The sequence below is a fragment of the Castor canadensis genome, chromosome 4, assembly GCF_047511655.1.
Source record: "Castor canadensis chromosome 4, mCasCan1.hap1v2, whole genome shotgun sequence".
Lineage (NCBI taxonomy): Eukaryota > Metazoa > Chordata > Mammalia > Rodentia > Castoridae > Castor > Castor canadensis.
In genome coordinates, this window is record NC_133389.1 from 122,098,726 (window position 1) to 122,113,372 (window position 14,647).

Consider the following 14,647-nt stretch of genomic DNA (forward strand, 5'->3'; position numbering starts at 1 on the left):
ACTGCTCCATTTAACTTATTTAATGTATGATTAAACCCAGTGTTTGTCTACCAGTTCTTGTTTATTTATGTTTTTTAATTAAATAAGAACAACTTTTCACTTTCCTGGAACCTTGCCATCATCAAAATGTCATCAGACCTCTGGGCACTGAGAAGCAAATCTGAGTGAAAACAGGGAAGCTGTGCCCTCTTCCTGCCTGCTGAGAACTCTGCAATCCTAGAAGACAGGGGAGAGCCTAATACAGCGCTGACCTGGATGAGGCAGACAGGATACACTAGGTGTTGAGGTGGACACCATACCTCTGGATACCTGAGCCCTGCTCAGCAGAGCTCAGCACAACCCAGAGCCAGTAGCAGAACACAGAGCCCAGGGGGCCAAGACAGCATGTGGCAAGACCTGGGATAGCAGCCACCAACACTGACTGGGCTGGTTTCCTTCTTGAAATAATGCCACTTTGCTTAGGAGCAGTTTGCCCTCTATCATGACAGTGGCATTTCTGCACACACATGAATGTGAGTCAACGAGTGACATATGTGGTATAGTATATGTGGCCCTCACTCAGAGGCATTTTGTGGGGTCCTGACCAAGAATCCCTAAGATGAAAGGAAGGGGAGAGGCAGTAAAGGGAGGACACAGTATAAAGGAGCCACAGATCTACTTGGAAGAGGCACTCTGGAATCAACAGGCCAAAACAGAAGCCCCATCACATTCCCTACTAATTTACTCAATCTCTTTGAGCCAACAGTTTCTCAGGGAGCATTAGGTACAGTCGGTTCTCAATACTGCTCACCCTTGTGGCACACACGGTGGGCTGAATCATTGTTGCTCTACCACAATCTTGATTTTGCTTGCCAGGCCTTGGAGGATGGATCTAACTGATCAAAGCCACTCAGAGTGCTTGCTCCTCTTCACCAGTGAATAGCCTGAGGATCTTTCCCACTCCTGGCCTATGAGGTCTGAGGGGAATACAGTGTGAGCTCCCATGGGGCAGTTTTCCTCCTGAATTGAAGAACCATTCATAAGGCTTCTTTGCTTCCCACTCCCTTTCCATGTAGGATAGTCCTATGAAGATGCGATTCTGGGAGCAAAAGAAGCCCATGAACACAAGTGCTGCCCAATGCACTGGAGGTGCAGGAAGAGAAAGCAGGAAAGAGTCCATGAGCTATGTGATGCCCCGGGGCCTCTACACCAACTCTTAAGGAGTGCCCCAGACTTCTTGTCACATGAGATAATCAGATGTCTTTGCTGCTTAATCTCCTGTCAAACAATGATTCTGTGATCTCTTTTGTTAATCCATTCATGTTTTTATTCATACTTCCTGACTGCTAAGAGACTACATCAGAGACCAAAGTCTTGCAATCCCCAAACAGACTTGGGGAAAAAAACAAAACAAAACAAAAAAACTCATGTATAACTATCATCTACTAACAAAAATGTTTTTAAAAAATTTTTTAAAAAAGCTTTCCAAATTTTGTTAAATGAAAAAAGTAAAGTACAGAGCAGAGTGGATAGTTTTAAAAAAAATCAGCAAGAAAACAGTTTAGCACACAGCGCAGTATTAGATTTCAAAATAGTTCCAATATTGAGCATTCCTTTTAATGTAAGAGGCACAAATCAAATCAAACAAATTCAGAGTCATCTCAAAGGAGGGCGGGGCACATGATGCAATAAAAGACTAATTTATTTTGTTACCAAAAATTGCTATTTGGAGCAACTCTTCTGAAAAACCTCAAAAAAATTATTTAAAAAAAAAGCTAATGGGAAAGATTATCTTCAAAATTCTAGTCTCAACTCTTCCCACTCAAAGTAAGGTCCACAGATCAGAATCATCACCATCACCTGGGAGCCTCTAAGAAATGCAGAATCTCAGGTCCCATTCAAGAGCTGTTAGTTCAGAATCTGCACTGTAGCAAAATCCTCAGCTGATTCAATGCACACTGAAGTTGCAGAAGTTCCTTAAGCTAGTGCTATACAATGATTCAGTATGCCTGGAAGACCTCAATGCACAGCCAACTCCACAGTTTCCCTCTTTCACCTCTTAGATGAAGAGAACCGCAGTCATGAAACAAGAGTAGAGAAAAAAGTGTTGCACACTCATGATATGACATGGTAAGTGTAAGGAGGAATAAAAATGTATATCAGATCCCACACAGAACTGTCTAACCCAGTGATGCTCAACTGCATGTATATGTGTCCAGCAATACAAACATGTCTACACATGGCAATGCCTCCATGGGAATGCTCAGAGCTTTACAAAATCTTTAAGTACACAAAATAATTTATACTCATAGCATTTATTAACTGTCCATCAGTTACAGCTGCTCCAGGGAGATGCCATGGCCCATGGAAAGAGGCATCATTCTCAACATAGTTGTTTGTAGCCCTACTCCTTTCTCACCCACTCATGAAAAACCTATGGTGAATTGCTTGATGAGTTGAGGGTGATCAGTGATAAACTTGAATCCACTCATCTTTTAAGTGACTCAATAAGAATAATGGCATTTATCTACCATTAGATTAATTAATTAACCAGTTACTCACACAGCACCTGTCCTGCCTAGTAGCCCCCCAAAAAACGAAAGAGGCTAGAGAGTCTTACTCTCGTTCACCACCCAATTTTCTTTGCCATCATCATGTTATTGGCTTTCGTTCTGCATATTTCTTCTTCTGAGCAAATGGCGCTTGGTGACCTTGTTTGGTTTGCTTGGCTGTGGCCCTCATCCACAGCACGGTACCCAAGGCATTCACAGTCACAAAACACAATCCTAGAGAGTCACTTATCAGGTATTCTGTGCAAATACACATTACCCATCAATGAATGAGACACAGGCAGCCCTGATTATCTTTGAAACATCAGAGAATGACAATTTCAAAAAGTTTTATGATAGCAAAGTAGGAAAGGAATCATCCTTTATTCCCTAAAGGTGTATTTTTACATTTAAAAATAAGAGAAATAAAAAGAGGCAAGTCTTCCTATACTTGGGATCTCATCTGGGAAGACTCTTAATATTGCCATCAACGAGTTTCTTCAAACATGACTGGAAGACTGGAATCCCAGGCCAGCTGTACTGAAGTCCCAAGCAAAAGCCAGCTCTCTCAAGCCCAACCATACACTGACACATGTGATTAAGAGATCACAGATGTGCGACTTTCTATTAAATATGTTAATTACTGTGAACAAAGGAAAACCAAAATAAGCCTCAAAACACAACTCCATTCTCCCCTGGATTCCAAGTGGGTAGATGGGATGTTTTAAGAATACTCTGGTAGAAGGAGACACAGGACAGATAATTGGCTTAATCCAACCTCCTTGCCTAAAATCATCCTCTGATTTGAATACTTTGAAGTAAGACTGAAAATGTCTTTTATGACTGCAGCTAATGAAGGGATACTCAAACATTTTGATGCATGCAGGTCCTTGGAGAACAAGTTGTCAATCTTTCCTATTTTACAGGTGGAGGAAATGAGCCCTGGGGCAACAAACTGTCAAACAGCATAGAGTTGAAAATCATATGGGAGGTGGGGCAGGGAGCCTAACAGCAAGGACTAGAAGAGAAGTCTGAGGAGATGTGAGAGTGATCGGCTTCTATGGCCTTCAAAATGACCGCAAACAAGCCCACAGTTGCTCACCAGTCCTCAGTCCCTTCATTTGTGAGAGCTACTCTACAAAACTCAGAGCTGCTATAAGGAAACCACTAGATAAGTATATCACACAGGTGTTACCATGTCCCAAACCAAAGGCATGCTTCTGGAATCAACAGGGGTTCTTAGCTAGCCATATCCACAAAGACAGGCACAGGCAAATTAGATCAAATACTAGTAAGACTAAATTTCCAATGCATCATTTATATACCCGCAGGTAGCCTTTTTTTATACAAGTCTTCACTTAACTAGTTCTACTATCAGAAGCCTCTGTGAAGCCACAGTAGCCCATCTGTACACTTGAAACAGACAGTCCCTCTGGGAGATGACTGAAATAACACCACTGCAGTTGCCACAAGTAGTAAAAGAAACAGTTGACATCATTTCCATAAGTTTTGAGAAGGCTTCATTGAGGATAACATAATCTTTAAAGAATCTGTAAATTTTCAAATGTACAATATAGAAAAATCTCATATTTAAATCTCCTAACAACTAAACTATGAGGGCTATACATTAAACTCTGTTGCTCAATATTCTTTTTATCTACAATTACTATATGGCCATATGTCCATTAATTCATTCCTTCTTGTTCTTTCTGTTCTTTCTCATCCTAAGCACTGTCACTGACCACAGAACATAAACCAAACCAACCATGGATCTGGAGTTAATTTAAATCAGGGCTGGGAAAGGAGAGAGATTGATGCAGATAATAAACAAAATTACTATATATAAAATACAGCAGTGGTGCTCAGATTTTAGCACATAACAGAATTACTAGAGGTCTCCTTAAAACACAGATTTGCTAGCCCTGCTTCCACTATTTCTGAGTCAGCAGCTCTGAGGTGGGAGAGCACAAGACCCTACATTTTTATCAAGATTTTAGGCTAGTCTAGGGGCACATCTTGATGGCCACTAATATCGTCTGTCCTAGGAACAAATGCTCAATAAATATCTGCCAGCTAACCTCCTAAGACACACTGAACCCAAATACCTAATATTCACCATTTTACCAGAAAAGGAGCAGGCTGTAACAAACAGGAAAAAGAAAAGCAAATGAAAAAGTAATCAAGTAAAGAACTGAGTTAAACTGCTCTACTTTCGTTCTAAAAACTTGGTTTTACCCAGACCTCTATAGCCTTTGATAATGTATTAAATTTAATTTAATAATGATGTTACTGGTCTTTAAAGGAAGGAAGGAGGAAAACAGAAAGGAAAGGAGGGACAGCAGAGAGAGAGAAAGACAGAGAGGGAGATTGAGTCCCCTCTATCTCATGCTCTTCAAGATGCTTCCCTGGTACTCAACTCCATCCCCCATGCAGCTGGACATGCACAGCTGAGGAGAAATCCCAGCAGGGGAGCAGTGCAAAGCAATTCTTCTCCATTGGGTTCACCCATTAAGACTTCCTTAGTTTGTTGCTTAAACAACTGCTAGCAGCTGTTAGGGATGGAAAGCTGCTTAAAATGCCCCGAAGTGTTTTTCACTGACAGTGTACAGATGGAATGAAAAACCAAGCTTCCAGAATTGATTGCATTCTGGGTTCATGCTAGAGGTTTCACCAAATGTTATCATTTATCAAGATCCCCAAAATCAAGGAGTCACATCAATTTACTGTCCTGATTTACTTAAGTCAAAGAAGAATTGCTGTAGGAGACTTTTGTCATAAATCATACCATAATCCACATAATTACAAACCATTCCTGAAACTCAAGCCAAGTATTTTGATTCATTATAAAGCCCTTTACAGTCCCCAAATGTTTTAATTTGCCAATGTGCTTTATTTTCTGTGTGTCCCCAATGTCCATTAATTCCTGTTTCCTGCTTCACTCTTCCCTAATCAGTTAACTGCAACCTAAGACAAAGCACACCCAAAATCAGAGGTGAAAAATGTTCACAAAAAACTAATTTCAATCTTTAAAAATGCAATAGTATGTGTGCCTAAATATTTAAAATATCTTCATATCCCTCTGTTAAGCTGATAGACTTGCTTACCCAGTTGAACTTTCAGCCATGCCTTACATCCATGACCTGCCACGGACAGGCATATGTACTTGAATAGCCTGCCCATAAGACAGGGTACCTAGCATATTTCTAGTCAGATCACATGGACCAAAAAGTTCCTCAACACCTGCCATGTGTCAGGCACTTCCTGGGGATGTGGAGACAAACAACATAAAGTTTCTTCCTCTGGGAATTATCTGGTCTAGAGGTAAAAGGGAGAAGGAAATTTCATACAGCATCACAGCTAGCTAGTTAGGGTATGCAGAGAGCACTCTCAAGCCACCCAACTGAGCGACTTAACCCAATACAGTTGGTGTAGTAGAGGAAAGGACTGGAAAAAAATTCACAAGGAATTGGAATAAACAGAATTTGCCAAGTAAAAAGGGGGAACAATGAAGGAGCAGCCAGAAGCACTACAAGCCAAGGCAGAAACCTTCGTAGACAGGATGGGGAAAATATGCAGGTCCTTCCTCTGCTGTTATTAGGGAGTTAGGACACTTTTCCATTAATAAAGTTTTTAAACTTTACACAAGGGAATGGGGTATGGTCAGGTGTGCATAGTAGATTCTTCACACTGGTGATACTTGGGAAATTCATGTAGCAAAGAAAGGGGAAGAGGAAAGCAACAGGACAGGAAGTCAGATTGAGTATTGTAAACTCTCACCTCCTTGGCCACTTGTGTGATCTCATAACATTCTGAATAAAGGGCTCACCTTCTTTTTCATAAGAAAGTAGTTAACAATTAACTTCTTCTAAAATGGAATGCATTTAACTGTGCTCTAGCATTTTCTTATTACACAGATGGAAAACTGTGGCTACATGTTTACCAGGCTGGAAAGAGCAACATAAAATCCTGACAAGGATATTCAGAGTCAGAGCCCATGCTCTGAACCGCACTGCTCATAGACAGACATGATGCCACTGGCATGTCCTAATTCAGATGCTTCCGGCATTTCACAGCTTTCCACACTCATTCAGAGGATGCCTTTGGTCAGACCAGGTGTCCATACCACCTTTGCTCAAAGTGACAGCCTCTCTTCTTTACAACTCAAGAAACACCACTTCAACCCCCAGCTCTCCCCATCAAAGTGCACTTTATCAAGGTCAAAGAGCACATAAGGAACACTAAAGAATGCAGCAGCTATTCAATCCACTTGCACACCACTTCCTAGGGCTCCTTAAGAATAGTACCTAAGTGATAGAAGCAAGTTAAGTCCTCCTGCAAATTTTCCTGGCAATTTTAGTCATGGGTTTTTCAAGATGCAAAATGAAGCTGAAAATATGGGACTGATAAGGATATAATCTCCCTTTCATAAAAAATAGATGCTACCTAACGTCCTACCAACATACCTTGGGTGGTGAAAAACATACAGCATTAAGCTTGATTGGAATGGGTTCAGACACATTGAAACAGGTGTGGGGATAACTTTCTAGAGGTCTAGGCTGCTTAGCTCTGTACCAGATTTGATTTCTCAGTTATGACAAGCTCGGGATGGGAAATTCACCTTCATAAACATAAGCACTGTCTACACCTATTCAGGTTACAGAAACAACAGCATACCTTACACTGGGTAACTTGTAGGCAACAGAAAACCATTTCTCAAAGTTGTGGAGTCTAGGAAAGTTCTACATCAAAACACCAGAAGATTCATTATCTGATGAGGACCTGCCCTCCGGTTCATAAATGACATCTTGATTCATCTTCGTACCACAGGAGGAGGAAGGCAGCTCTCTGGGACTTCTTTTATAAGACGCTAATCCCAGTGAGAGCTCAGACCTCATAAGCCAATCACCTCTCAAAAGCCCTACATCTAACAATATCACATTGTTAGACATTACATTGGTAACTCAGTTCCAACACATGAATCTTGAGGGGACAAAGACCTTCAGATCATAGCACACACTCCTAAAGGGCCAAAACATGAAAACGAGCAGGAGATTAACCACATATAATAAAGTATTATGCATCTAGAAAGTTTTTCAGAAATCAAATGTCTTTAAATCAGCATTTTTATAATACATTAAGAGTGCTCACTATTTAAAAGAATGCTAGAATAAACTGACTTGTAGTGACCACCAAAAAGTGACTTGCTTGATAATACTTTCTGTTGAAAATCGTACCTCTTATTAACTCTGGATAAACAGGCTTAGTTACTTGCCAGATATAAAGTACTAAGCTCTCCCCGAGAGCATCAAATTGGAAAATAAAATGTTATGCTATAGGAAAAGCATGACTTTCAAATGGGAAAAGCTACTCCTCCTTCTACCATGTTATAGCATAACCTACTACATTTGCCAAAGAATCCTACCCAAGTTTATTACCAGGGAATCACACACACAAGTTTTCCAAGCATACAAGATATAATAAGAAAGAAAGCATTTTCTTTTAATCCTGAGTGGGCAATCCTCTGGTTTTAATTCACTACATCATACCTGAGGTTTACCAGCCTAAAAAGACTGTGAAGTCATTACTGAGCTTGATTCTATACAAAATGACACCTAAGATGGTTGCTTCTTTTATCTCCATATATCTTACCTATGTTTGTGGGTTTCAACTTGAGGGAACAAGGAGAAAGAAGGTGCTGAATATGTTCCTTGACCCAAAGTGGATTTATGTAGAGAAGTGAACAGAAAAGCTAGTGCTTGCTACTGGTATTCCATCCGAACCTGACGTTAGGGTCCTTCCCCGGAAAAATCCCACAGTTGTGGTTGACAAGCTCTGGAATCATGCAGTTTGAATCTGAAGCTTGGCTCCACCATTTATTCTTCCTGTGACTTGGGCGATTTACTTTCCACTCTCTTGTCTGTAAAATGGGCATGACAGTTCTTCCCCTGAGCACTGAGGTGAGGACTGAATGAGTCCTGGTACATTCAGCCCCCAAGAGCTGGCCTGACACACAGCAAGCACTTTATACACATTAGTTATTGATCTGATATCCACAGTCAATAGAAATGCATAAACTTGTCACGGAATTTGTACTGTTGTAAATAGAACTAAGTGCATTAGCCTTATTCACCATTCTTTTTAGGTACATAATAAGGTGAAGATTTCTCATGGCCTAACCCAGGCCCCTAATCTTCCCTTGTCTGACAAAAACCTCTGAGAAAGGAAATTTATATATAAATTTTTATAATTATATAAATATAATTTTTAAAACAAAAGTGTTATGCTTTTCTATTAGGAAAGCAAAAATACCCTTTCATAAAAACAACGCACATAATAATACTCTTAAATAGACAATATATATTACACTCAAAGAAATAAATGCAACCAAAACTCCCCCACCTAACCTTTATTTCAAACTTCAGGATCTAATGAGGCATAATGATACAAAGGGAAAAAGGCATAAACAGTCCAGATAAAAGCACTGAATTATTTGTCCAAATATAATAGATAATAAGAAACATAGACAGCTTCACTTCTACTGTTGCTGTATGTTTTCCACTTTCTCACCCACCTAAATCACCCACCAAACAAACATGTCAGCAAAAGACCCAAAAACCTGTTCATATGTCCCTTCGACCCAGTTTCTGGTCAAATACTGCCTGACCAAAAAGTCAATTCCCTATAAAATGAAGGCAGCAGAAGTATCTTTCTGTTCCAAATAAATAAGAAAATGCTTTTTAAAGTCATATATGTTATAGCTGAAGCGCAAAAAATAGAAATTTTCAATTCTGTATGAATTCAATGTTGTGTTCAGATCAGAGAATAGGGAGAAAATTAAGTGTGGATTCTAGAAAGCAACAGCTTCAGAGATGTAGAAACTGTACTTATGTAAGAAATAGTGGTTCCTGTCCACAAGCATAAAACTGCATTTACAAAAAGGATACAAGAAAACGCCAAACAATTGTAACACACAGCCCTCACAATGTGCCAGACACATAAAAAGCACAACTCTTTACACACTGACTCATTTAATATTCACAATGACTGTATGTAGGGCTTTCTGAAGGTGCCCTTTTGAACCCACCAGCCTCCAAGAGCACCAGCAACCATGGACAGTCATACTCAACACTATCCCCTTGTAAGTGAGGAAAAACAAACCTTAAGATCCAAGACAGAAATAAAAACTTCGGATATCTTACCTCAGGGGATCCCAACTGAAAAAAAGAAAAGGACAATGTGTTCCAGAGCACAGGAAAGAGCTCAGATCATTAATCTGACAAGAATAATTCAATGAAGTGACTGGCAGTATACCAAGTGGCAGAATAAGGCTGAGGTTGACCTGCCTTTATATCTCAAAAGCAATTCACTGCTATTTTGACCCTCTTAGTGAGAAGCAATCATTTCATCATCAAGCAAATAAAATTAGTTGTACTTCCTTATCAGCTTGAAGCAAAATTAATGACAAGTTCACTTCCAAATTCCCTAATCAATAAGTTTACCTCTTAATAACTCATAAAGCCCCTCAGAGCTAAACCTCTGGCAAGACAAATTTGTGTCACACATGGTCTCTAGGCAGTGCAAGAGACACAGTAAGATCCTGCTGGTTGTAGGAAGGCTACTAATAATAGCAACACTAGGAACAGTAGTAATAGAAGCAATGGAACAGCATCTGTTGTTAACCTACTATGTGACCACCACTGAAAAATCATTCAAATTCACAGAAGATGAGGTAGGTTATATTTTTTATCCCCCTGAAGGAAATGAGTCTTAAGGAGGTTTGGTAATATCCAATGTCACAGAGCTACTAATTGGTGGCCTGGGAACTTCAACCAAGCCAGTTAATAACAAACTCTGCACTTTTAACAACAGACTACTTGAGGTTTCAGATTGTTGCTCACAATTTTTTCTCATCTGTGACTTCTTCAGTTGAAATAGTTTTCAAACTGTCCTTGGCCTGTGGGATAAGGGACACTGTCTAAGTGATAACAAAATATGTATACACAAGACACTAAGAAAATTTGATAACAGCAATGATATGACCCACCAAAGTAGGGCAGAAAAGGATAGACGAATGAAGAATAGTGAGAGATTCGTAATTATTGAAACTAGGGGATGAGAATAAGAGGGCCCACTACTTATTCTGTGTTCTAAGTTTAAATTTTTTCATAATAAAAAGTTTTAAAATGGCCTTGACTTAATGGCAGCTTATTGAGTCATTTCCTTTCATTTGTTTTACTTGCTCATACATATATATGATTTAAATTCAAAATGTTATAAAAGGTATACACTAAGTAGTCTCATTCCCAATAATTATCCTTCTTGTGTTTCATAGAGATATTCTTATTTCTCTCCATTCCTTTCATAAAAGGTAGCATATTATGTATCACTGTTGTTTCCCACCTTGTTTTATTCACTTAATCAAGTAGTTGGGTGATTTGTTCCATCTCAGTGTATAGTGAGTTTTTCATTCTCCTTACAGCTACTGAGTATCCTACAACATAGATATCTCATATGCCATACTTAACAGAACTCCAAGTTGTGTCTGATCTTTTGCTATCACAAACGATACTCAGACAAATCAAACATACACAGGGATAGCTGGGGGACAGATTCCTAGCAGTGAGGTGGTTGCCACAGTATATGACTAGTTAGTTTGACAACTATCCCTCAAAAAAAAAAAAAGATCCTGACTGTTGTATCTGCAGATTCCCATGGTGAAAATACTCCCATCCTGGCTGACCTCAGGCAATCAACATGACATCACTGAATGTGGAACTGAGAAGAACTGCATACCAGTCTTCAACGAACTATCTCATACCCCAGTTAGTTACTGAGACAAAGGGTAAATGCACCTCTTGTTTCCTCTCCACTGTGGATGTAACTCTTTGCACTACTACCAATGTACTAAAATGCCTATCATCTGAAGGCTCACCAACAGAATACTGTTAAACTTTTGGATTTGTGGTTGATAGTATCTCAATGTAGTTTTGATCTGCATTTTTCTGTTTATGAGTGAGTTTGAACATCTTTTCCCCTCTATTAAGGGCCACTTTCATTTTGTGTTAAATAAACTTTCTCATCCATTTGCTGGTTATATCAAAGATTTCACACATTTAATTATTGGCAGCAACTCTATAAGCAAGGGTAGATGCAGGTTTCATGGGACATGAACCTTACACAATATGAACACTCTTTAAACAGATAATACAAAATTATGCACCTCTTTAAAATTAAAAAAGTTTATAATTCTTTGGCTTTTTAAGGATTCAGCCTCTTTCTTCAAGAATCCTTTTAGACAATTTAACAGAAATGCTTACAATGTTGCAAGATGGCTTTCCCTGTCCAACTAGAACACTCTGCCACTCTCAGAAACACACTGTACCCCTCAGGCACCTGAATTTAAAGTTTCAGTGGCTTCGGGGGAAATCAGGGTCTCCCTGAAAGGCAGGCATTATCACTACCACCTCACAGATGATGAAACTGAGGCTTAACAATGCAACAAGCCATAAATCACAAAGGAAATGTCAAATCAGGATTCCAAAGCATTTGTTCTTAGAGTGCTTCCCAGTGTTTTTAAACCAACTATCGTAATTCAACAAATCTACCTTGGAAAAAACACTGGATTTCAAACAAATCCTCAGTCTCCACTTGTATTTTCAAAACATGTCTTCCCTCCTTTTAAAAAAAAAAACCAAGACTCCCTTCAGTGTGCCTAACTAAATACAAAGGCTAAGGACAGCATCTTGCTTGAACTTCTGCCCAAGGCTTCCTCTGAAAAGGGTCACTGACACTGAGAAAGGGGCAAACAGGGAGTCAAGGAGATGACTCAGCTGAGGGTGTAGCTCAAAAATGGAGCCACACACAAGGCCCTGGGATAGATTCCCCACCACTGCCAAAAAAGAAAAGAGATAGAGAGAGAGATGAGAGTTGATTCAAAGCTTAGCCTTTGTGTCAGGAGTTTGTTTTCTGATGAACTCTTCCATTTCTATTAACTCCAGATCCTCGGCTTTGTCTAGAAACAAAACTGGGACAATGGACTATGATCAAGTTTGGTCTTATAACTAGATATGTCAAGATCCCAATCTTTCTTAGAAGACAGTATTCTTCCACCTCAATTCAAAAAGAAGCTGATACCCAAAGGCTCTTTTCAGAGCCACCCCCCACCAAAAAGAAGAAGCCCATTAGGCTAATTACTCATTTGAAGAAATTCCAACATTCTTAGTAACAGAAGTCAGATCAGTGATTTTCACCAAGGATGTGCTAGGAAAGGCTGCTAATAATATTTAATGCCTGAAAGCCAGAGGATGAACACCCCGTAATACCAGAACAGTCCAATATAGGAAAGGACTGTCCAGCCAAACATACCAAAAGCACACCCACCTAGAAACGGTGGTAGCTGAAAGGATGGTTGAGACAGATGTGTGAGGACATAGGGTAAGACAAGAGTTTAATATGGACATGACTGCATTTTATCCCAGGCCTTTCAGGTTACTCTGATAACTTGAAATAAAAAAAAGAGAGGCTCCAAACAACAAAACATGTTCACCTGATGCATACACTCACACCATTTACTGCAGCCCTGGCCACCAGCTCTCAAGAAAAACCATGTTGGGTCTGGTTCAGATTTAAGAACAAAATAAGCCCTAGATTTTAAAAGTTCATACCTCTTAAATGAGCTCTTCAGAAATAAAAGGTTTTCAAATTAATATAAACAATGTTTTAAACTTTCAAACTCATCCAAAATTTTTTCAAAATGACTTTTCTTGCATTTATATAAATATCACCATTATTCAATCTACGAGGTTAAAAACCTTTTCAGGTGGAAAATAGTAAAATTGAATGTAAAATCATTATCAAAAGGTTCTGTACTCAAATAGCATTATTTGAAGATCTGACAAAGATTTATCAAAACAGCAGAACACATACTATACTTCAGACCCAAACATGTTATTAATGTCTTGTAGAACAGGGCAGTCCAGATACACATTCTTAAAAGAGATTACATGCATTTATTCATCTCATAGGAACAATTCATGAAACCCATAACACTTCTATAAGCAAATAAAGACTTTTTATCATTATCCATTTTACCTGCTATTTGTACCGAACCATCCTCACCCAGAAGAATATTACCAGCTTTCAAATCCCTATTAGAAAAAAAAAAATAGGGAGTAAATTGTAGCGTACAGACATTATATTATATTGACTCACTCAGGAAGATTCAAAAATATATAAGGCAGCTGTTTGACATAATTATTACTTTACAAATATTTAAATTATATCACAGATTTTTAAAGTTGCAAGGATACACTTATCTTTTCATACTTTGCTCCTGGGGCCCAGTTAGGATTTTAGTAACAAATATTTTATGTGAAACCATTATCCATATTTAATTAAATCACTGCTAAGTAGACTACTTAGACTATGGTTTTGAGTTGGAGACTGTCCCTAAACTTACAATATTGTCATTTTATCAAGAATTAAAGCTTCATCTAAGTAAAACTATCCTACTTCCCCTTGAATTTGTTTGTGGTACTATTCCAAATAATCCCATAGCCCTCTTAACAATGAATTTGATCAACCTCTCCTCTAGGAAGATACCAATGATGAATATTAATAAGAAAGTTTCATATGGTATTTCTTCATTATATAGAAGCTGTGCAGAGCAATTTTAATACTTAAAGAAAAACAGCAATTTATAAGTTTGATTTCTAACATAATGTTTTTTCCAATTGTTGAAAAAATATAGTAGAAACTACTAAAGATACAGGTCATTTACAGTTCAGGGTGAAAGAACAGCATTATTGCTATTACTGGTAAACGGGGTTCGCTTGCAAAAATTTGTAAGAGCTCAAGTAATACTAACCTTTTTGAAACATCAAGCACTCATATTCTATACTGCTTGGTTATTTAAAGAAATAGCATTTTATGTTACAAAAGAGGAAATTAGTGCATCCTCCTTCCCTTTCACCATCAAGTCAAAACTAATTAATATATTGTAATGCCTATAACAGCCTTGCCTGTATTAGAAAGCTGGAGGTTCTATCCAGTTCAATTGAGCACACTTAAAAAGTAATTATGCTAACTAATTTGTTAATGAGTTCACTCAGCACTTAATA

At 38.6% G+C, this 14,647-nt stretch overlaps 1 protein-coding gene across 8 annotated transcripts in view; it reads right to left on the reverse strand.

Moving 5' to 3' along the window:
• The window catches only part of Stk39 (serine/threonine kinase 39), a 290,768-nt gene that overhangs the window by 203,552 nt on the left and 72,569 nt on the right, over positions 1-14,647 (reverse strand). For all 8 annotated transcript variants that reach the window (XM_074071025.1, XM_074071024.1, XM_074071032.1 and 5 more), the window contains one exon: positions 13,620-13,675. In XM_074071025.1, the coding sequence (XP_073927126.1) occupies positions 13,620-13,675 (56 nt within the window). The remainder of the gene's footprint in view (positions 1-13,619; positions 13,676-14,647) is intronic.